The following is a 21,968-nucleotide window of genomic DNA, read 5'->3' as shown; positions in this document are numbered from 1 at the left end:
CTAAGACAGCCCAGTGCGTACAACTTAGGACACTGTATGGGAGGCCTTTTGTGATTGTATAGTTAAAAGGCTGTATGACAGCTGCGCAAGATAGTAATTTTATGTTGTAAAGAAGCTTCTTTTTTAGCACCTGTAGGTAGGGTGATTTGCTGGATTACTTCCTGTACTATATTCATTGGCCTAAAGTCTGCTTGAAGGGAAGTATTAGGAAGCTTACGAGCAGCTTTATATTTAATAATATACCCCAAATAGTATGGTACGCTCCTTTCACTGCTGTTGTGATTATACAACAGTTCTGGGTTGGCGCGAAGGGTCTGTTTAATGGGCTGTACCTGTCCCGCCTCCTGTACAGAATTCATATGATTTTCAAAGATTATCCCTCCACTGAGCAGCAACCTGCATTATGCCTGTAGGTAAGCCACCTAACCTATTAGTTACTTCTTTAACTAGATTCTCCACTTCTGCCTCCTGGTGTTCTTACTAGGTCTGACTTACTAATAGGCAAGTGCATGCTTGCTGTCCTCAGTCTTGATATCTAAAAGAGGTGGAAATACTCACAGAGGCTCCTTGGAGTTTGAATGGAAAAGCTAGTATTTTCTATCAAAGAGGGCTTGTTGCGCTGTGTGGAAATCCCTGGGGTGAAGGAATGTAGGGCATACATGAATGACTGAACTTATGATAGAGGCTTTTATTGCAAGTGACTCGTTGGTCGAATGGTAAGAGGTTTCGTTACGCAGCGATGACAAGCTTTAAGATATTCTGCAAATGTTGTGTTCTGGTTGCGCTCCTCTGCTTACTCCACATGGTGGTTTGTGTCCTCACAAGACCAAGGCCTTATAAGTCAGCTTATTACAGACGCAGACAAAAGTCAAACGAACAGATTAAGAAACTCACCTTCTAACATGGTGTCTCAATGGCAACTGTTGCAATCGCTTGGTTCCTATCCAAGCCCTTTATCACGGTGATTAAGGCACATCCTCAAGCCAAGGTACGTCTTTCATTTCCAGTAGAAGGTCATGCTCCTGACGTAGAGCATTAGCGTCATTTTCTTCAAACTAGAACGCCCATGTGCTTTGTGTATTAATCTCTAGGTTATCATAGCTTGAATAAATGCCAATATGCTGGACTGGGGCCAGGGCAAGGGCGAAGGAACATAGCTTTATTTTATCTGCATATTCCTTGATCATAGAGTCTGTCTATCCCACCTTACAATAACGCAGGAAGTTGACTAAGTCCAGCACTTAGTCCCAGGGGAAAACCATTGCCTAGGTACAGCAGCCATGCTTGTTCACTTCCATGACACCGTGTATGGGGCTTATATTATATTTCCCTATCATGAAAATAAGGCCAGTAAATGCAGGGATAGTAATAATATAAATTACTGTGATGGTTAGGACATCTAAGTATCATCAGGAGGCAGGCTATATGTGATGGGTAAGCATAAGAGCACTGTAGGCTGTACTTATTATAAGTAGAAATACAAAGCTAATATAGTGGTAGGTAAAGTTGTCTTATTCCAGCTCAATGCTGTTTCTGTGTAGAAGAGCTGTAAATATAACTAATTCTAGGCCTTTAATCAGTTTTCTATATTATAAAGCCCACGGAGGGTTTTCGCTAACCATCCATTGGTGAAGATGATATCGTCCTCAAAAACCCTAATATATGGGACTTTAGTCTTATAGCATTGGTCAAGAACGTTTGTATAATTCACTATTAATAGGGTCAGAACCTCTTGATCATCAACACGAGTTAAAGGAGAGGGGAGGGAAATAGAGAAACTCACTAGACCCCTTTCTCATAGTAATTATGGCTCTCTTCAAGGGTCTGAAGCCTCCGGAAATCCCCATCAGATACATTATAGAAAGATACTAAATCCATAAGCCAATCCATCCAGAGCTGACCCTAACTAGGGTATAGTTCAGGGTGCATATTAGCAAATAATACATTGACTGATAAGGCACGGCGCTCTTTATCATCAAGCCTGCTGAGGAGAGAGCTAATAGAGGCATCAAAGTAGTTCACAAGATCCTGCTTTACTGTCATGAAAGTAAGACATATCTAGGGATTTAAAGAAGCAATCATGCTATTTGGCGGGTCGATCTTAGCATTATATGCTGATATATACTAGAGCGCCTCATGTTCCCAGAAAAGACTGTATTTCAAGTCATAGACATGCATGTCATTACAGAATGCTGAGTAAGGATCACACTAATAATGCAATCTATATTACTCAAAAGCGAGCCCATATAGAAGCAGAGAGGCCAAGAGTACTTTGCCTGCTAGAGAACTAAAGAAGAGGTAATAAGCGCTGTAAATATGCCAGCGAGTTGGATGGAGTTATTTATCATATTAGCAATTGAGATTACTCCGTAGAAAGAGGATGAAAGGGGATTTCATTCTTTTTTCATAGGGCCCAACAAGGAAATTAATAGTCATGAGCCTGTTGCCCCCGCTCATATATGCTAGTTCAATGCTGATAACAGGGATTCGAGAATATGTTGACGAAAAATTATCTACTTCGTAGGTAATACGTTGTCAGCCAGATCATCTGTGTCAGGAGAAACCGAAGGCAGATCCTAGGTATTTTCCCATGTACAACAAACAAACTTTAGACTAACAGACACTTTATCCAAATGACATCAACCTCGTCATTCTGACTTTATTCAAATACCGCCCAGGACCTTGAAGTTAAGCGTCCAGTCACAGGCTTAGGTAGTGTTGGTTCCGTTTTTGACTTTTTCCTTCGTACCTTTTCTGCTGTTCAGACTCATTATTATTACAGGCCCGCACAACCTGTCCAGCTAAGCCAAAACAAGAAAAGGGCACTAATGCATGACCAGTAAGCCATCCATCAAGAGTATCACATACTCCGTAGAAGGGACAGGTCCCTGACCTGCATCGCGTCTAGACCCGACAATCATCTGTTTCCCCCAAGATCCCCGTGGCTTTAACATGTCATTCCCATCATACCTCCTCTCACGTATTTAAGTTGTTCTCCGAATCAACAGTACAGAGCTTCCTAGCTAGGTTGATAGCGTAGAAGGAGCCGCCGAAGTGCAGGACAAGGAATATACAAACTAATAGCAGAAATGCCTCAATGCCATGAGCCGGAAGACCGCGAACGATGGGAAAACAGCGACGAAAGTTGGCCACAGTCTCGAGAGGGCCACGAGGAGGCTATACTGTGTATAGACCAGGCACCGCGATGCCAAGCCTCAACCATACGATTTCCCAAAAAGGCACACTAGAGAATACAGAGTACGGATTACTCCAGTCTCCGTACATAGGGGAACTAATTGACTGTGTCAATTTTGGATGTGGTAAGTTGATACCTGAGGCTATCAATTTAAGCCATTCCTCCTGGATCGAGAACCTTGTGCCTGAGCCGCTTTGAGCCTACCTAAGGGTGGCTAACGGCTAAGAGTGAAAGCAATCCAATAGGAGACCGGAAATCTCGAATTCACTCTTGGCCGCCTGACTTAGAACTCCGCACATCTGATTCGTGGAATTCAGGCGGTCACTGAAGAATTTTGAAGAACTGTGCCTCAGGCTCATACAGAAATTCCACATAGACCCCGGCTCTATTGTGGACTTCCAGTCTTGACAGATATCCACTTTGAGCGCCGTCATCAGCATAGATTGGTTGTTGAATATGAGTGACGACATCGCTTTTTTTCCCAGTCGAATTCTGAAGAACGGATTCTGCCAAATTGAGCAACCGTCTCCCTTGATCTACTTTCTAATTTGTGGATGCGACCAATATAGTCTGTAAGTTGAGTAGTCTTGAGGAGAGCACATACCCCACGCATATCTCAGGGTCTCAACGTCTGACTGGAAAACTCAAACATGTCTGTTGAATGTGCCTCTGGGATTCCTGGATGCTGTGTTGGCCGGGCGATCGGAGTTAACGTGGCAAGTGGTGTTCGTGCTACCGAGCGATGCCCGCATTGGCCCGCGAAAAGTTTTCGGGATCGGTGCCGCTAGTTCCCAAATCTGTGCTCCCCAATCTCCCCGATGTGAAATCCTTTTCCCTTCAGTTTCATAACTTCCTCCTCTCTTCCTTTTTCCCTTTCCAATCTCTGCAAAGCTTCAATTGCTTTCGTTTATACCCATCCCCACTCTTCGTCATCTCTTATCTGTAACCCTCTTTCTCCATCCTTCTCTACCTTTGTCTTGTTTATATCTTTAGACCTGCATAGATACCACACATAATTCACTATGTCCGCCGCTGCTCCCACTACCGGCTCTCCCAAGATCGACGCCGTCGTCGAGAAGGTGGCTCCTGCCACCCCTCAGATGAGCGGCTTCCAGCTCTACTCCAGATTCGCCTTCGCTGGTGCTGTCTGCTGCTCCGTCACTCACGGAGCCCTCACCCCTGTCGATGTGTAGGTCCTACTGTTCAGCCTCACTGCCCCCAAATCGCATCGATCGCGCCTAGTCCCGAAACCCCCGGCGCGCGTTGCGGTGTACATCAACTGGGTACTGATGTATCTCTTTCTCAATGCAGCGTCAAGACCAGAATCCAGCTTGACCCTGTCACCTACAACCGTGGTATGATTGGTGGCTTCAGACAGGTCATTGCCAACGAGGGTGCTGGCGCTCTCCTCACCGGTTTCGGTCCTACTGCTGCCGGTTACTTCCTTCAGGGTGCTTTCAAGTTCGGCGGTTATGAGTTCTTCAAGCAGCAGTTTATCAACCAGCTCGGTTACGAGACTGCTTCCAACAACAGAACCGCTGTCTACCTCGCTTCCTCCGCTGCCGCCGAATTCTTCGCTGATATCGCCCTGTGCCCTCTTGAGGCGACTCGTATTCGTCTCGTCTCTGAGCCTACCTTCGCTAGCGGTCTCATGAGCGGCTTCGGCAAGATCCTCAAGAACGAGGGTATCGGTGCTTTCTACTCTGGTTTCGGTCCTATCCTCTTCAAGCAGTAAGTCGATCACTCTCAACCAATGGAGTCGCCTGGTGATTTCTAAACTGGTAAACTTCAGGATCCCCTACACCATGGCCAAGTTCGTCGTCTACGAGAAGGTTGTCGAGGCTGTTTACCGCAAGGTCGACAAGAACACCATTTCCGATGGTGCTAAGACTGGTATCAACCTTGGCTCTGGTCTCATTGCCGGTTTCGCTGCCGCCCTTGTTTCTCAACCCGCCGACACCATGCTCAGTGTGATCAACAAGACTCAGGGCGCTCCTGGTGAGAGCACTGTCTCCCGTCTTGTCAAGATCGCCAAGGACCTTGGTATCCGTGGCAGCTACGCTGGTATCGGTACCCGGTAAGTATCTGTTATCAATTGTTCTTGCGATTCAGAATACAGTAGCTGATGTGCCTATTTTCTAGTCTTTTCATGGTTGGTTCCATCACTGCCGGTCAGTTCGCCATCTACGGTGACATCAAGCGTGTCCTCGGTGCCACCGGCGGTGTCGAGATTGGCAAATAAATTAACGACGTGACGTTTAACTGCGAACCAAAAATGCCTGAATTCGGTCAATGTCCAAATCTCCCATACGGATCGTCTTGGATTTGATGATTTGCCGGTAAAAAACACAAGCTGCAGCCCACTTGAGACTCGCCAAACTCGAAAGATAACATACCTTTCCTGTCTCCGGTCCAGTGTCTTCACAGCATCATTGTATTTCACATTGTCTGGAATGTAGTATAGATTCGAATAGACGCTTTTTCCTTTTGTTCTGCCTTCGGAGATTGGACGGCATTGACATTTGATCACTTTCTCCCACATCAGCACTTGTTCATTTCCTTTACTTTTTTGAATGCAGAAAGCATTCTTTTTCGAACCATCTCAATAGAGTCAGGACGAAGCAAAGAACAAATCGGATTCTCCATCTTGAGGGCCTATCAAGGCATCCTGATAGTCTAGACTATGTCGCAGGCACTATCAGGTCACAAGTTGCATCCTAATTGACCACTCCAGCATCGAGAGACAATCTTCGGAAGAAGAAAGTAGATTGCGCCCCTTATCTGACCCTTGGGAGAGTGGCCTTAAAAGAAGAATGGTAGATGCCCCCGTACACAACCTTGGATATGTTGATGCCAAGCCTGCGGATCTTCAGGCACTCCGTCTCCAACACCTCCCCGCTAGATCACCATCTTCATCCACTTTTAATCCCATATCAGCTCACTGATAAACCAGGAGGCACACTCGTTTTCTATCCATTGCTTTTTTTCTTGCAGATGTATATCTGACATTATCCGTGTTTCTCTCCCCTTCTCTCTTCTTAATATCTTTTTCTTTGCTCGCATATATACCCAACCCTTATGACCTGATTCGCCATGTCGCCTCATCTTGGTCTCCTCCAAGTCCTCTCCTTCCTATTCCTTCTTCTCGCATCACAGGTAGTGACAGAACACACTTCAAACTGGGCTGTTCTCGTTTCCACGTCTCGATTCTGGTTCAACTACCGCCATCTTGCAAATGTACTCTCACTATATCGCACCGTCAAGCGGCTGGGGATTCCCGATTCGCAGATCATCCTAATGCTACCCGATGACATGGCCTGTAATCCCCGAAACGCGTTTCCAGGGACGGTCTACAGCAATGCCGATCGCGCAGTCGACTTATACGGAGATAACATCGAGGTCGACTACCGAGGCTACGAGGTCACCGTGGAGAACTTTATCCGTCTCTTGACCGACCGACTGGACGAGGACGTGCCGCGGAGCAAACGCCTGGGATCCGACGCTGGAAGCAATGTGCTCGTTTATATGACTGGTCACGGAGGCGATCAGTTCCTCAAGTTCCAAGACTCGGAGGAGATTGGAGCCTGGGACCTGGCGGATGCGTTTGGCCAGATGTGGGAGAAGAAGCGCTATCATGAGCTGCTATTCATGATTGACACTTGCCAGGCTAATACTATGTACACCCACTTCTACTCGCCAAATATTATTGCGACAGGATCCAGTGCGCTGGATCAGTCCTCCTACTCTCATCATGCGGATAACGATGTCGGTGTGGCGGTGATCGACCGTTGGACATACTATGTGCTGGAGTTCTTAGAAACTCAGGTGACAAGTGCCAATTCAAAGGCAACGCTGGGAGATTTGTTCGACTCGTACGACGAGTCGAAGATTCATTCGCAACCAGGCGTTCGGTGGGACCTCTTTCCCGGCGGGGAGCAGGAGGGCCGCCTGAGAACTGTGGTGGACTTCTTCGGTAATGTTCAAAATGTCGAAGTTGAGCATGCAAATGCCACTGAGCCCGGATCTTTGAAGGAGGATCTCATTGAGATCGCTCGACTGGTTGAAAAATGGCGCAAGCGTGATCGGGACTTTGCGTCTCTCAGAGAGCCGCTTCATGAAAACAAAACTGATGCACCTCCCTCCTCTCAATTCACAAAGGCCCGAAATGTCGCGCCTGTACGCATGGCAGCTGAATCTTCATGGGAAAAGCGGCTCGTTGGAGCATCAGTTCTGGGCGCATGCGCTGCTGTCTGGCTCGCTGGATCGATATTGGGCAGGCCCTCAGTCTAATCATGATAGTCGTCTCCAATCATATCCGTAAAACAATATCCAGTCATGACATTTCGCTGTGTAAACTTGTGTAGATTATCTGCATCTGCCATGAGCGTTGGCACCAACTGCGCGCTCTAGCAGCATATATGTGATCTTGTTGTATCCTTCAGAATAAGCAGTGGTTCACAGCCTTGCTAAGGCACTCCATTTCCTTTTCGTATCTGCATCTATGGCCATGGATCGCCACTAAATCCTGCCATGAAAGACTAGAACAAGTTCTTTCACCCCAATATCAGAAATTGACGTTTCTTCATCAGTCCAAAGTATCACTCTGCTAACTGCACCGCATCAGCCTGCAAACCCTTTGGTCCGTCCATCAACTACTTCGAATGTGACCGCCTGTCCATCCTTCAGAAATACAAAGCCATGTCCCTGGATTGGTCGAAAATGCACAAAGACATCTTCACCATTGCTCCGGCTTATAAAGCAATATTCCTTTTCCTCATTGAACCATTTAACAATTCCCGCTTCTCTTTAGCCCATTTGGCTCAGCTAGGGTAATAGATGGTCTCAAAGATCATCTCGAAATTCCCAAGAATATGAGCATCGCACTTCTTGCCAGTGCAAACTCCCCTGGTCAGATCCATGTTGGAAGGCTGATACTTTCTTTCCTTCATTGCTACTAAAGTACTTGCTAGCATCCGACCTGTGATGGATTATCGGCTGTGTTTGGTTGGCGCGATATCTCTACTATATGTAGCCATCTGGTTTCCTTGGACTTAATTTCTCTGGAGTATTAAAAATCAACCTGGTTACTGTCGCCTGGAGCGTTGATGATAGCCATGTATTCTTACGGTTGTTGTTGCTCGTCTCCTATGAATGATCAGAGCGACCGAAGTATTTATTTCACAGCACCTTGCTTCGCCATACTATTCCCCATTTTGTCCTCTAGATGCCTACATATCGGCCAAACCACGATCTCAAGACCCAGAAAGCAGGCTGCTACTCATGCAGAAGGCGCCTAACGCAGATAGTGTACAGCGGCTTCTCCATACAGCTGGGAAGTCATCCGAAGCCGATTAATGGTCCAATATCTCTCGATATGGATATGCAAAATAACACTCACGTGACCACGCGCTCCGCCTCGCGTCTCGCGTTTCCCGAGAACCATCATAACCCACCATTCAGCACGCCGATTGAGAACCGGGCAACGAGCTTCGCGACCATTTCACTATGGTCTTCAAGCCATTCAAACCTCCTCTGATTAGGAAACAGCCCGACTTATCCGTCTCCGACGCACCCCCGGCAAGCGGTGCCGCTGAACATCACGAACCTCTTGCCAAGAAGCAGCGTCTGGACCTAGAAATCACAACTCATAGTAAATCACTGAACCGATCATACACGCCGAGCCGCAAGCTTCTACAGCAAGTGATCAATGCAGGCAGCTCACCCAGCGAGAGCACGACTAGTGATGATTCATATGGGGACAGATACTACAACGTGCTATGGTAACTGATCGAATACATTCTAACGACGATCAAGCTGACTGGCATCTGCGATAGGCGAAAACCGTCCACAAAGAAGAACAAGACGTGGGACGGCGACGGCATCGTCTCTGCCCGTGATGGATATCTCTACCTACAGGACATATCAGGGAAGGATATGGGACGGGTGATGCATGGGTCCCAACTTGAAGCAGGAACCATACTCTCGATAGGAGGCAAAGAAGTTGAGATTGACTCGGAGATACCCAGGAAGGAGTATCTAGCCGGCAGGCCTTTCATTGAGAGAAAGGACGTCACTGGCCCCGTTACGGCACCGGCACCGCCGAAGAAGACGTTCACACACTTACTCGGGAACCGAAGCGGTACCTCGCTTCTGACAACCCCATGCCAGAAGAACCAGGGTGGGAGAATAGGCAGCTCGGCCCTATCAAATCTGGCATCTAGACCCAGCTCTACATCCAATGCATACAAGAGGCCGCTACTAGAAAGCACCGTCGTTCCTGCGGGGCCCGTTGGGAAGCCAGTTCCACGCCATGACCCGAACCAACCTGGAGCACTGGTCATGAAGCGACCGGATTCAGTACCCAAGGGGAAGCAAATCGTTGACGTTGTTGTTGATCCGATTCTCTCCAAACACTTGCGACAGCACCAACGCGAGGGCGTCCAATTCCTTTACGAGTGCGTCATGGGAATGCGATCGTTCAACGGAGAAGGCGCTATACTTGCCGATGACATGGGTTTGGGGAAGACTTTGCAAACGATCACGCTGCTCTGGACTCTGCTGAAACAGAATCCGATCCATGAAAGCCCTCCAGTGATCAAGAAAGCACTCATTGTTTGCCCAGTGACATTGATCAACAACTGGAGGAAGGAGTTTCGAAAATGGCTGGGCAACGAGCGCATCGGTGTATTCGTCTTTGATGATAAGAGGAAGCGTTTGACGGACTTCACTATGGGCAGAGCCTATAGCGTCATGATAGTGGGTTACGAGAAGCTTAGAACCGTCCAAGAAGGCCTCGCGAGGGGTGCGGGAGTCGACATTATAATCGCCGACGAGGGCCACAGACTGAAGACGCTCCAGAATAAGAGCGGCCAGGCTATCCAGTCACTGAACGCCACAAAGAGAATCATTCTTTCTGGCACACCAATCCAGAATGACCTGAAGGAATTCTTCGCGGCGGTGGACTTGGTAAATCCAGGTATTTTAGGAAACTTCAAAGCTTTCGTCAGAGAATTTGAAGGGCCTATCGTAAAGAGCAGGCAGCCGGAGGCAACCAAGAAGGAGATTGAGAAAGGCGAAGCTAGAAATGAGGAGCTGCGAGAGCTCACTTCCAAGTTCATGCTACGCAGGACGGTTGACATCCTGGCGAAATATCTGCCGCCGAAAACAGAATATGTCTTGTTCTGCAACCCAACCTCCACACAAGCCACTATCTACAAGAATGTGCTCGCCTCTCCAGTATTCCAGTGTGCCATTGGCAATTCAGAAAACGCCCTGCAGCTTATCACCATTCTTAAAAAGCTCTGCAACAGCCCTTCGCTGCTTTCACCTAAGACTGGTGACGAAAGGCCCAGCGAGACAATCACAGCGCTTTTATCGTCCCTGCCTCCGAATCTCTTACGCCACTTCACCCCTTCATGCAGCGCAAAAATACGTGTACTCGATCAGTTACTCCATAACCTACGCACATCTACTTCAGAGAAGATTGTCCTCGTCTCGAACTACACGTCGACGCTGAACTTGCTTGCAAACCTGCTCAACTCGCTCTCTTTGCCTTTCCTGAGACTAGATGGCTCAACTCCAGCGCAGAAAAGGCAGGCCCTAGTCGAAGATTTCAATCGTCTACCCCCAAATCGTTGTTTCGCTTTTCTCCTCTCCGCAAAAGCAGGAGGTACCGGACTAAATTTGATAGGCGCAAGCCGACTTGTCCTCTTCGACGTGGACTGGAACCCAGCCACCGACGTACAAGCCATGGCGCGGATCCACCGCGACGGCCAAAAGAGGCATTGCCGGATCTACCGCATCTTGCTGAAGGGAAGCCTGGAGGAGAAAATTTGGCAACGCCAGGTAACGAAGATCGGACTGGCGGACAGCGTCATGGAACACAAAAACAGTGTGGCTCAATTCTCAAGGGATGAGCTGAAGGATCTCTTTCGTCTCGACGAGGCGAGTCGCTGTCAGACGCATGAGCTTCTGGGCTGCGACTGCGGTGGATTAGGGCAGATGGCTGGCCCATCGAGCAACGACACCAGCATTCCAGCCACAGATGCGGAGGACTCGCCGTCCAGCGATCTCTCAGACACGGACCATGAATTCCCGGACATTCCCACACTCATCAGAGCGTCCCAGCTCAATATGGAAGAGCAAGAGCGGCGGTTCCGTTCGCAACTGCGTGGTACCTATCGAAGTGAAAACCACAAGTGCAAGCAAGGAAACGATAGCGCTGGCGACGAACCGGCTAAACAAAGCCGAATACGGCAATCTCTCTCCCATTACGTGCATATAGACCCTGGTTTGTTATCAACCGCAACGGATGAAACAGTAATGGATTTGCAGGCTGCACTTGATGACGACGACGTCCTTCTTCCCTTACTCAAAGACGAGGATAGCAGAGTCTCGTTCATTTTCAAAAAGTCTAGTACTGCAGAGGCGAAGGGGAAGATGCACCCCTCGCCGGTGGTTGTAGACTAGGAGATTAGGACTATACATTTATGCGGCATAGACGGAAATATAGAGAACATTGGCATTTGTTCGAGGCTATATGATTACATGAACATAATTATCTTGCGATGAAATATTCACTCTTCGCGATGTCTATGGAATTGTTACCTGGGATCATCTCGTATATTATTAAACATGCAAAAAGAATCGCGATCTAGCAAAGGACAAAACTGCAGGGGGTATGGTATGCGCTATTAAAAATCGAAAAAAGCGAGACAAAGTAGAAAACAGAACATTCAAATACTATAGAGACATCCGATCTGTGATGATGAAATGAAGAAACCAATATCCTCAGACATCTAACACCTTAATATCTAAGCTTTCCAACAAGTCCAAACGTGTATGCCGCCTCAGCTTCACTCTTCATCTGAATCATATATATCTTCGAAAATTTGCCTATGACACCGCCTTCTTTTGGCAGGGCTCCATCGTTAGCCTCTGGGATAGACACGGCAATACCGGTCCTTGCGACACGTTCGAAAGCGCTTTCACCCAAGCAAACGTCAAGCAGTACTTCGCCCCGTGTCTTGCCACGAACGACGATGCGCTTCTCCGGTTCGGTGGCCTGCCGAGGCGAGACGGATCCTGAAGTTGGCGGGCTTCCTTCGTCAGCCCCGACGCTGGTATCACTGCGTCTACTGCTAGATGTCCCCGGGCGGCGAGGTGCAGGGCGAGCGGGCATGATTGTGAGTCTGGCAGCACCCATATCACGCCACTTCGATTGAGTCTCGCGTACGTACAGCCGGATTTTGGCGTTGGACAGGCCGATTCCATCGGCGTCCTTCATGGCAGCGGCTATTCTGCCGATGCCGGAAGATGAATGATGCGAACCAGAGCCGGCAGAGCTTGAGTGCAGGCTATCGTCCTTTGCGCTCCGGGAAGTGATGGACGAGCGCGAGAGATTGAACATCTTGCTTCCGGAACCAAATTTCTTCAACGCCGAGAACGCGCTACTCATGGTTCCAACACTACTTTCAGAGTGGTCGGCGAGCGACCGAGGCGAGTTCGATGCGCGGTAGCTCTTTCGGCGTTGGGGCCATCCGAACCACCTTCCTGTCTTCGTTGAACGTTCCATAGGGACGGGCTGGTTTGCAAAAGGGCCACGTGCGTTTTGCAAAGCAATGTAGGTTGGGTTGTTTATACGTGCCTGGTTTATGAGACCATACAGCGCCTCGCACTCGTCTGCATTCCGAGAGCGGAACATGATATTGTTGCTCCAATCGATCTTCGATTTCTCAGTCGGAGGCGAACGAACGCTAATATCGATGGCTGTACCCCGCCGGATGGGAACTAGTGGTGTGAGCTCGAGGGCAACCAGTAGCAGTCCTTGACCTCTATGCTCTTCATCATCCATGTCCGGCATGGCCTTGGAGCTTATTTCATACGCCTCGATGAGCCCAGGGCTGACTACAATCTTGCAGTCAGTGGGAGCTATAGCTTCCCATGTCCCTTTTTCGGACCATGCAAAGACAGAGGCAACGGCGGTAGAAGATTTTGTTGGTTGCGAGGGAACAGATCTATATCCACCTTGAGATGCAGAATTCGAGGGTGACAGCGAGCTGTTAGATGATGCGGCCAGAGTCGAATTGGCAAGGTTTTGTGCATCAGCAGGAGGTAATGAGGAGGCGAGCTCGTCATCAGAGTCACCATCGGACGTGTCCGACGCAGTGTAATCATCCGAATCCGAGTCCATGTCGTGGCGTCGCACAGTCGACGTGTCTGAATCGGAATAGGTATCTGATGCTGTGGAAGGCTCATATTCGTGCTTCAATGGCGACGATCCACGCCTTCTCTGTCTCACATTAGTAGGACTGAGAACAGGTGTGTTTGATAGACTCGGCCCCGTGGAGCTCGGCGAGCGACTGTGTGGAGGAGGTGGCGGAGGCTGCTCGTCGTTCGTTTGACTCGAGTCGGAGTTCGATCGAGAGTGACTCTTGCTTTTCGAGGGACTTCCTGGTAGACTGTACGAGTCCACAGGAGCGTACTCTTCGTCGTCCGATACCGCTGCCAACGACTCCGTTATGTAACTTTGACTACTGCCCTTTCTGATTTTGGGTATGCTGGGCAGATCCATTGAGGGCACAGACGATATTCGCGGAGATCCCTGATCAACCGTGTCTCTTATGGGAGTTTTTGGAGATCGTTGCTCTGTGTCAGGCTTCTTTTCGTGGACAACGACTGGGGATTGGACAGGCTTCTGATCTTCTTGGCGATCCCGATGAGAAGTCGCTGACGCCTGCTCTCTGTCGGAAAGAGCATCTTTCTGCAGGCTTGACGGGGAACTCTCTCCAGGTCGGTGAACTCGCTTAGCCTTCGATCGTTTCAGACCGGCTGACGGTCTTTCATCAACAAGGGGAGTCTTGCGCGACTCACGAGCGTGGAGTATTGATGGTGGAGATTGTGATGTTGAAGCGTAATCAGACTCGCGAGTAATTGCAGAGTAGACGGATGACTCAATAGCTGAAGTGGTTTCACAAACAGTGCTGGGTTCCGACAAGGACCCTTTAGGGGTTGAAGACCGCCGAGCTGTTCGAAACGTGGCCCTTTCTCCAATAGGTATATCTACACTTGTAGGACTTGGTGGACCTTTTTGAGCCGGCGGTACATCGCTTGAAGGAGTTGTTTGCGCTCTTTGCCGTTGCTTTGCTCTCTCAATGAAGCTCTGGGTCCGACAGAGGGCTGGTGGTGGTGGGTTCACTCCCAATAGTTGAACCCATTCAAATGCTATATCCTCCTCATCGATCCGTAGCGATAACAGCTCCTGCCACGCTTTCGTTTGTCCCGGAGGGCTACGCAACATGACCACAATCTCCCCTTTAAGGTCTCCATTACGCGCAGAAACGCACGCCACGTCCATTGGAGGGAACAGTAACCAACGATCCGCGTGGTCAATTTCGCAAATCAGCAGATCTCCGCCCGCCCCGTTACCTGGGCCATTGTCTCTTAAAAGAAGCTCCGCCCGACAGTCTACGACCTGGCCTGTAGAATGATACAGAGACAGATTGAAGAAGTCACGGGCGCGGACGCGTCGAGTCTTGTCGATGGTCACATCAGTAAGGGCTTCCAGAGTCGCAGGATCACGCGCACGAGTTGAGTCAATACTGGCAGCGGATTCGTCTTCAAGTCTTGCCCGTTCCTCTCTTGCGCGGCGACGAGCTTCCGTAACCAAATTCTGATAGATCAAGGCTATCTCTTCCGCTTTTGCAGACGGAGCGAGCATATTGATGCCCTTGAAAGTTTTCGCAAGGTACTTGAGTCGTACCAGCGGTCGTTTGAGCAGATAAGCCACATCCACCTTCTCACCTTCGCTGTTGACCACGTCACCATTTTCGTCTCGAGCCATTCCCTCATCCAAGCTCTTCGTATCAGCATTCTGAGCAACCTCACCCTCTTCTAAAGGAGCCAAGTTAACGATAACGTCTCTGAAGCCTAATCGCCAGGCTCGAAGGTATTCACGATAGACTCGCTGAGCTCCCTGGGCCCAAGTTAGCAAGGAATCCGAGTTATCTTGCGGGATTCGCTTATGCAGCGTCTTCAAACGCTCGATGGCCACACCCATATCGACTATCGGCTTAGTAAAGTTCAGCTCGTCTTTCGGATCAGTTGACGGACGAAAGAGACCTGCCGCAATAGCTGAGTCTGACCTTGAGAGGACGCAAGTCAACAATACAGGTATTACGCCGCCGACGAGAGTCTTGAGTTCGCGCATGTATTTCACTTCGTCTGCCGCTAACTCCTTGAGCAGGTCAGCAACGGTAGCATTAGTTGCGCGGCTCTTGTTCGTTCGCAGGCTACGAGCAGAGCGTAAGCTTCTACCGCGCGTATTTGGAACTGAAAGTACAGACATGAGATCATCATGTGTTGTCAGTCGCCTCTTCAACTGAGAAGAGACGACAGGAAGCGAATCTGGGTCAAACTGATCTCTTTCCTCCGCATCATCTCTACTCTGCGATGGTGTTGGCGCGGGCTTGTCTTGATGAGAGCTAGGTTCAAGTGTCTGCGATTGCCCATCATCCCCTGCACTCATTGTTTCAATGGAGGCAATAGTTGAAAGTCGATGGAGGCCTGTGCTAGGAATGGGTCGTTTGCGGATAAGAGGAACAGGAGCGTTATTCCCGGATACCTCTGAACCGTCGGAGAAAGGCTGAGTATCTGTGTCATGATCGTCTGCCTTTAGATCTGCATCACGGGTGGTAGCCTCCTTTGCGCCTGATGATGATCTGCTATGCCTGTGTTCGCTGGACTTCTTCCGGTGGGGAGGAGAAGAGTCGTCTCTCAGCTGTTTCGAGGAAACTTTCCTCTCCTCAGATTTCTTTCTCTCACTGGTCACTGAGCCTTCTCTACTACGCCCGTGTCGTTTGGACGTACTCCTCCTCCGACTCTCACTCTCGGGTGACGGCTCAGACTCGGCGTTGCGGTCGTGTTTGTCTTCACGTCTATGCGATTTCGCTCGGTTCGTCCTAGTGTTCAAGGGTGCAGGAACTTCCACATCGGGATCCATGTCTTCTAGGAACGGGTCAGGAGTACCAGAGAGCCAGGCCTCAATTTTGGAGCCCCTAGCAGGTGCTGTCCTGGGAGGCTCCGGTCGCGCGAATATCTTTCGCGACTCATCCAGCATATGCCCGAATATACCTCCTTTAGGGGGCTTAAGTGGCGCGCGAGACTTCGGCGGAGTCTTAGGGCCAAGGCCTCGTGCCCGCCTTCTGGAGAGTTCCGAGAAATCTGCTTCACTTGCTGCCCAATCCGCATCCTCCTCAGTCACTTCTCCCTTTTTCTTTGAACTTTCCAGCAGCTCCAATGCCTCTCCACACTGAGAGCGATTTGCCGTCTCTGGCCGTGAAGTAGACTTCGAAGACCCCCTCTGGTGCGCCTCATCCTCAGTCTTGCTCTCGGTCGCCGAATCCACATCCCGAGAGGCTCGAGATTTCCTTCGCTCCTTAGTAATCGAGTCAGATGCGCCTCCAGCTCTCTCCCTGTCGCGGCTGCGCGAGGATGGCGCCGATCGCTCTTCTCCATCTTTCCGACCTCCTTGTCGCCCCAGTCTAGGAGATGGGAACGGATCGTTGATTGTATACTGGGAAATACGTTTCGGGGGCGGTAGTTTCGGCGTCGGAGTTTGGGTGGAAGTCCGGTTCAGCTTCCAATGCTCATCGCTGATCAGTCGTTTCTTGGGCGTGCTGTTGCTGCGCTTCCTCGTAGTGCCCTTAACGGGCTTTGATTTCGCTTCGCTCGTCGAATTTTCATCGTCGTCCTCGTAGTAAACAACATCGGTGGCAGTGATGACCCCGCCTCCCTGCTGCTGCCACTTACGGACCTTCTCTCGTACAGAATTGGTATCATATAATCCCAGGGGCACTCCAATATCTAGAGGTTTAGGTTTCGTTGGGGAAGATTTGGCGCTTCCCCCTCGGTTGGAGGGGCGATGCGGAGTGGCGGGCGTCGACGGCATCGATGTCTGCTATGGCGAACGCTGATGATTAGCATATTTCTGCAGATAGAAGCAGCCACCCGAGACATAAAATTGCTGGCACAAAATTCTGGAAGCTTAATGAGACCGAGTCGATGTCCAAATCTGGGGCGAAAGAATGTTTTGATTTTTCCGTATTGTATGAGGACCATGAGCTACCCCAACGACGTCACGCGGGCCGCTTGTTTGTTTATCACGGGAAGAGAGGGGGGAAAAGGCGCACTCACTCACGGCTTGTACAAAAGCATTACAGGACTGGGATCTCAACTAGTTGAAGATTTGGAGCACACAGAACAAACAGAGATATGTAGAATAAATAAAAGAGTCTTGGATAAAGACCACGGTAAACAGGCGGTCAAATGATGGGGTCGGCAGATAACTGTAGAGGAGAATGAGCTAAAGTAGGGCTCTAGTCCGCTGCTGGTTGGGTCCAAGTGACGATGGTCAGCTGGGAGTGATATTTTGCTAGGAGAACCTCTCTACTCACAAGAACAATTGATGCTGATATGCTATGGGAGGTCGACTGGCAGTGGATGACAGCGATGTTGAACGAGTTCAGAGAAATGATCTCCTCCTCTGGGAATTCGACCGATCCAGAGCTTCCAGCTTGTGGCATATCTCCGTGCCTAAGGCTCTGGAGTCAGTAAGGTTCCTACTGATGCTGCCCGGGAAACGTGCAGGATCAGCGCTAACTTCTAACCAACCATACTAAAGCGCCGTGGTACGGAGTAGATAAAATAATTCATTATCTACAGAGTAGTCTAGCAGCCTTTCCTTCAATATTTGCACTCGTACTCAGCTGGACTCGTTAGGCAGATATGAAGGAAGCGTCGAGTTCCAGCTTGTTCCACTTGTTTCTGACGTTATTATCATTCATGTGTATATGCTGTCATGACTTGTATATCCACACCTCAGTCGGAGCCCAACCGATGATTAAATGGCAGAACTATCATCCATAGACTTTAATCCTGTAATTTTATTCCGAGTAACTGGCCGCAACCGAATCCTGGCAGCATAGTACACGCCCTTTACATACGATTAAAACGATCTAGGACGTAGTTGTCCATGCGTCATGAAGTGGGTCGGACAGACTTGATCTCAATAACCCCGTCAGGCACACCAGATCGCATTGAATCACATCCATCCATATTCCGATCGAATCAATATCCAGCTGTAGTCGTATGCTTCAACCGGAAGTCCATCTGTGCGACAATGTCGAGCATTATCGAGCCTTTTCTTCTGCAGACATTCGCTGCAAAGCGTTGATGGCATTGGAAATTGTCTTGACACTCTGAGAAAGGTAATCTGTGACCTAAATGAGCGTGTCTTGGCCTCCACACCCAGGTGTTGGAACTTACAGAAGGGGATAACGATCCAGATGAAGTTCATGAGAAAGTAGTAGATCCAAAAGTAGTACGCTTCAGGTCGACAGTAAGACCGTCCATGGACATAGTGATCGTATAAGCTCGTGGCATAGTACAATGTATCACCGTACAGATGGCTCATGCAGACGATCAGTTGCAGTGGATGACGGAGTGAATGTTGGTCGAGAATCAGGTATGCTACAAAAAAGCATAGAGGGCCCCAGATGAGCTGTAATCATGGTCAGTCGTCCTGAAAGCGAGAGCCTCGTCTGTGCAATAGGTACATGGCACGTACCACTGTCATCGTCTCCAGGCACAGAACCAAGGTGTCCGATGTCATATATCTCGAGTCAGATAGCGCATACTCCTTCCACAACTGACCGAGGAAGTCCTGCGCAGAAGCCATGTGGTCATGGCGGATTATGAAGTAGCCTTCAAAAAAGCAATGTATTGTCCCAGCTGGTCGGGCAGTTAGAGGGCCCACTGTTCACTTATATATGTGGGAGCCAGAAGCAGGGATCTTACAGAGAACAAACCACAGGATAGCAAAACGGTCTGCCTTTGACAGTCTTGGTCGTAAGAAGCTGACCAAAGCCAAAGTCCCTCCTAGAAGGACAGAGGCTGCAATACTGGAGGTAGCGAGAAGGCGTAGGATTGAAGTCGCATTGGGAGCGTAATCCTTGACATGCGCATCCAAAGGATAATAAGGATGAGAAGAGACTTGACCACTCATGATTGCAGAAGAGTCAACGCGCGAAGAAGATTGGCCTTGTCTTAAAGTGTGGGATAGATATTGGACTTAAAGAGATTACAGGCACGGATGGATATTTTGACCGAGTCTGATTTTGTACATTCACTCCATGTTTACTCACAATCTATGATCAGACAGCCGCCAGAAATCGCCACCCGACTAGAGAATCCCAGAAGAAACAATATAATCCTCGATGGCGAGCTTTCCTGTGATCTACAAACTATTCAGTTAACTTGGTATACTGGGTCCCGCAGGGTAAACAATTGGTGGACGCTACTTAGTCAACATCGCTGGCCTTGATTCCTCAGGCAGAAACACCTCCAAGGTTTCTCCGCAACGTGACGGACGTCCGCTCTGTTCTCGAATCGCAATTATCCTCCATTATCGTCACTATAATTGTCAGTCCTTTTAATCACTTCATGGAGCCTGGAAGCTCCTTGATCAAAGCGCATTGTTCCCATGGCTCCTGGTCCTTTTAGGAGAAAGCCTCTGGGGCTCGATGTGCCCCGCAACCCTACTCCTGACTCGCCGCCTGGTATTGCGGCGCTATTCGTCATCCGCTTCGATATCAAGGCTGGGTGAGATTTACCATCAGCTTGCTTGTTTCAGTGCAAACCTGTGGCCTACGTCGACTGACTGCGATCAATCACATAGATACATAATTTCATGGAAACGTACCATTCCTGGAGGTAAGTGTCAGTTATCTTCGAGAAGTGGGAGCCACTGAAGCTGACGTATCCGGGTCTTTAGTTGAGATAGAAGGAGTCGTCGAATACAAATCCCTTCCGTCGGGTCTTCATAATGTCTCAGAGGATCTAGTGTACGCTGACGACCGATTGGTTGCCTTCTGTGTGCTAATCAATGATCATTGCCTAGATATTTCGTCCATGGACAGTATGCGGGGATTAGTTCGTTCGTCAACAAACCCGCGGAAGAAGCAGAGCGCAATGCGCAGATGTTTGCCGTGGGGATTCTGGTCCCCTTGAGTTTTGGTAGACTCGGGAAGAGTTGGAGGCACGCTCCGAGGCTAAAGGAATTGGCAGAGTGGGTGAGATCTCTCATGGCTCGAAGTACTGTCTGACATGGTTGATGCAGGACCTATGCCAAGGATATGACAAACACCCAACCTTTGTCGGACTACTGGGATAACTTTGAGATTCGCGCGAACGATGCATCCAACATACCTGCTGATTCTCCGCTGGAATCACCTGTCAGCCTCAGGTTCAGAGAGCGACCGGACAACTTACAGCGGAATCGCGCATTCAGCGATGCAATAGTACTGGAAGCGTCCAGGCCGGCCCTAACGCCTTTCCATCCAGCGTCATCGCTTCCCGAATTCCTTGACTCTTTTGGTCCTTTGATATTCCCCTTGTACAGAGCAGCATTATTACGCAAGCGTATTCTTTTCATGGCGGAAGCGCCGGTCCATATACCCTGTAACTATGGTAAATGGAGTCCCCTGGGCGCCCAACCCCACTTGGTCCTTGCTAACAAACGCAGTATATGATTTGTCGTTGTTAGCATCGCTACCGAATTACCTTCTTCCACTGCTTCCACCGGGCGGTTCCCTTCCTCCCCGACCTCGCGCGCTGTTCAATATCGGCATCCATGATATACCCTACATCTCATCGTTCGTGAACGTCTCCGCAAAGACTGAGCCCGATGCCGCTTGGATAGCCTGCAGCACAGACAGTGTGCTTAGCATGAAAAGCGAGCTCTTCGACGTCCTGGTTACTCTACCTGCGCCACATACTAGAAACGCAGCCCAAAAAGTATTCCCTAAAATCTCCGTCTTGCCTAACCGAAGCGCGCAGCATAACGCGTCTCAAGCAATCTACCTGAAAGCCACACAGCGCGATGCGCGACGCTACACCATCCTGCGCAAGGGCTTACACCACATCTCCCACGATAACACTGCATCTGGTGAAGATGAGGACTCCGATGCTGCATCTACATACTCATCCAGTCCGGTCGTCGAGCCCCTGTCGTGGACACGCCTAGCCTACACATCCTTCATCTGGTGGGCATCCGCAGGCGAGAAGCGTGACGGACTCACGGAAGAAGAGGAAGAAGAGCGCCAAATTGAGCAAGACACGCGGCTCCTAGCCAGCTTGGAAGCCATCCCCACCCCGCCCTCAGGATCTCTTGGCCGCCATTCCATGCAAGCGGAGGACGCTTCGCAGCCTCCCGAAATCGCACTGGTCTCCTACTTCCGTCGCCTGACGACCCAGCTCTTCGTTACGTTGTCGGACGTGATTGCCCGTCAGGATGGTAGAGACGGCGAACAGGATGCAGACATTGGCGCCCCGTACGAGGACGAATCAGAGGAAGCGGATGCCGAACCCTCCATCTCCGTTGGCAGGGAAGTTTCGCAAGGAGACGACTCGAGACGGCCCTTACTGCCATCTGGAGCCAAGTCTTCACCTGAGGATGACGAGCTGGTGACTATCACCTCCGAGGATATGACTGAGATGGGCCTCGATGTGTGGAGTGCTTCTGACCGCATCTTTGTCGAGGAGCTGGTGCGGTCATGGTGGGGTCGCAAAGCCTACGTTGATACCGCACGCATTAAGTGCTGTGGGATTTCAATCATTTGATGAGGTTCTTGACAAGGGCCAAGGGCCCACATCGATCATGTCATGGTCAATATCCATTTGCATTTTGATATATATACAACATCAGCTTCAACGG

The 21,968-nt window shown here is 49.6% G+C and overlaps 6 protein-coding genes across 6 annotated transcripts; 4 read left to right on the top strand and 2 right to left on the bottom strand.

Moving 5' to 3' along the window:
* The first annotated feature begins 2,421 nt into the window (after positions 1–2,421).
* AFUA_1G15140 (putative mitochondrial phosphate carrier protein (Mir1)) lies at positions 2,422–5,973 on the top strand. Its single transcript, XM_747790.2, has 4 exons — positions 2,422–4,385; positions 4,508–4,927; positions 4,989–5,273; positions 5,339–5,973. Exons 1-4 carry the CDS (start codon positions 4,219–4,221, stop codon positions 5,436–5,438), a joined length of 972 nt encoding a protein of 323 aa, XP_752883.1. The 5' UTR covers positions 2,422–4,218; the 3' UTR covers positions 5,439–5,973.
* Positions 5,974–5,996: 23 nt separating this feature from the next.
* AFUA_1G15130 (GPI-anchored transamidase) lies at positions 5,997–7,623 on the top strand. The gene has a single exon (XM_747789.2). The coding sequence runs from the start codon at positions 6,290–6,292 to the stop codon at positions 7,484–7,486; it is 1,197 nt and encodes a 398-aa protein (XP_752882.1). The 5' UTR covers positions 5,997–6,289; the 3' UTR covers positions 7,487–7,623.
* Positions 7,624–8,658: 1,035 nt separating this feature from the next.
* AFUA_1G15120 (DEAD/DEAH box helicase) lies at positions 8,659–11,665 on the top strand (the record flags this gene model as incomplete). Its single annotated transcript, XM_747788.2, has 2 exons — positions 8,659–8,976; positions 9,031–11,665. The coding sequence occupies exons 1-2, from the start codon at positions 8,702–8,704 to the stop codon at positions 11,663–11,665; spliced, it is 2,910 nt and encodes a 969-aa protein (XP_752881.1). The 5' UTR covers positions 8,659–8,701.
* An 88-nt stretch (positions 11,666–11,753) lies between these two features.
* On the bottom strand, positions 11,754–17,674 carry AFUA_1G15110 (uncharacterized protein). The gene is made up of 3 exons (XM_747787.2): positions 17,650–17,674; positions 17,390–17,582; positions 11,754–17,150 (listed from the first exon to the last, which is right to left on the bottom strand). Exon 3 carries the CDS (start codon positions 17,142–17,144, stop codon positions 12,003–12,005), a length of 5,142 nt encoding a protein of 1,713 aa, XP_752880.1. The 5' UTR covers positions 17,145–17,150; positions 17,390–17,582; positions 17,650–17,674; the 3' UTR covers positions 11,754–12,002.
* Positions 17,675–18,103: 429 nt separating this feature from the next.
* Positions 18,104–19,405, bottom strand: AFUA_1G15100 (EXPERA domain-containing protein). Its single transcript, XM_077803975.1, has 4 exons — positions 19,052–19,405; positions 18,822–18,985; positions 18,521–18,755; positions 18,104–18,467 (listed from the first exon to the last, which is right to left on the bottom strand). Exons 1-4 carry the CDS (start codon positions 19,257–19,259, stop codon positions 18,385–18,387), a joined length of 690 nt encoding a protein of 229 aa, XP_077660144.1. The 5' UTR covers positions 19,260–19,405; the 3' UTR covers positions 18,104–18,384.
* A 115-nt stretch (positions 19,406–19,520) lies between these two features.
* AFUA_1G15090 (uncharacterized protein) lies at positions 19,521–21,874 on the top strand (the record flags this gene model as incomplete). The annotated part of the gene is made up of 6 exons (XM_747785.2): positions 19,521–19,855; positions 19,932–19,966; positions 20,028–20,097; positions 20,154–20,321; positions 20,373–20,722; positions 20,778–21,874. The coding sequence occupies exons 1-6, from the start codon at positions 19,737–19,739 to the stop codon at positions 21,872–21,874; spliced, it is 1,839 nt and encodes a 612-aa protein (XP_752878.2). The 5' UTR covers positions 19,521–19,736.
* Positions 21,875–21,968: the final 94 nt, after the last annotated feature.

The sequence above is a fragment of the Aspergillus fumigatus genome, chromosome 1 (genome assembly GCF_000002655.1).
Source record: "Aspergillus fumigatus Af293 chromosome 1, whole genome shotgun sequence".
In the NCBI taxonomy this organism is placed as follows: domain Eukaryota; kingdom Fungi; phylum Ascomycota; class Eurotiomycetes; order Eurotiales; family Aspergillaceae; genus Aspergillus; species Aspergillus fumigatus.
This window is presented reverse-complemented; position numbering and strand designations above follow the sequence as displayed.

Bases quoted from the DNA above. Each gene is read 5' to 3' on its own strand.
- AFUA_1G15100 (XM_077803975.1), bottom strand. From the start codon at position 19,259: ATGAGTGGTCAAGTCTCTTCTCATCCTTATTATCCTTTGGATGCGCAT. The intron at 18,986-19,051 runs GTAAGATCCCTG...CTGCCCGACCAG, and splicing joins TATCCTGTGGTTTGTTCTCT to CTGGGACAATACATTGCTTT. The intron at 18,468-18,520 runs GTAAGTTCCAAC...TTTAGGTCACAG, and splicing joins CTGGATCGTTATCCCCTTCT to ATTACCTTTCTCAGAGTGTC.
- AFUA_1G15130 (XM_747789.2), top strand. From the start codon at position 6,290: ATGTCGCCTCATCTTGGTCTCCTCCAAGTCCTCTCCTTCCTATTCCTT.
- AFUA_1G15110 (XM_747787.2), bottom strand. From the start codon at position 17,144: ATGCCGTCGACGCCCGCCACTCCGCATCGCCCCTCCAACCGAGGGGGA.
- AFUA_1G15140 (XM_747790.2), top strand. From the start codon at position 4,219: ATGTCCGCCGCTGCTCCCACTACCGGCTCTCCCAAGATCGACGCCGTC. The intron at 4,386-4,507 runs GTAGGTCCTACT...TTCTCAATGCAG, and splicing joins GCCCTCACCCCTGTCGATGT to CGTCAAGACCAGAATCCAGC. The intron at 5,274-5,338 runs GTAAGTATCTGT...CCTATTTTCTAG, and splicing joins TACGCTGGTATCGGTACCCG to TCTTTTCATGGTTGGTTCCA.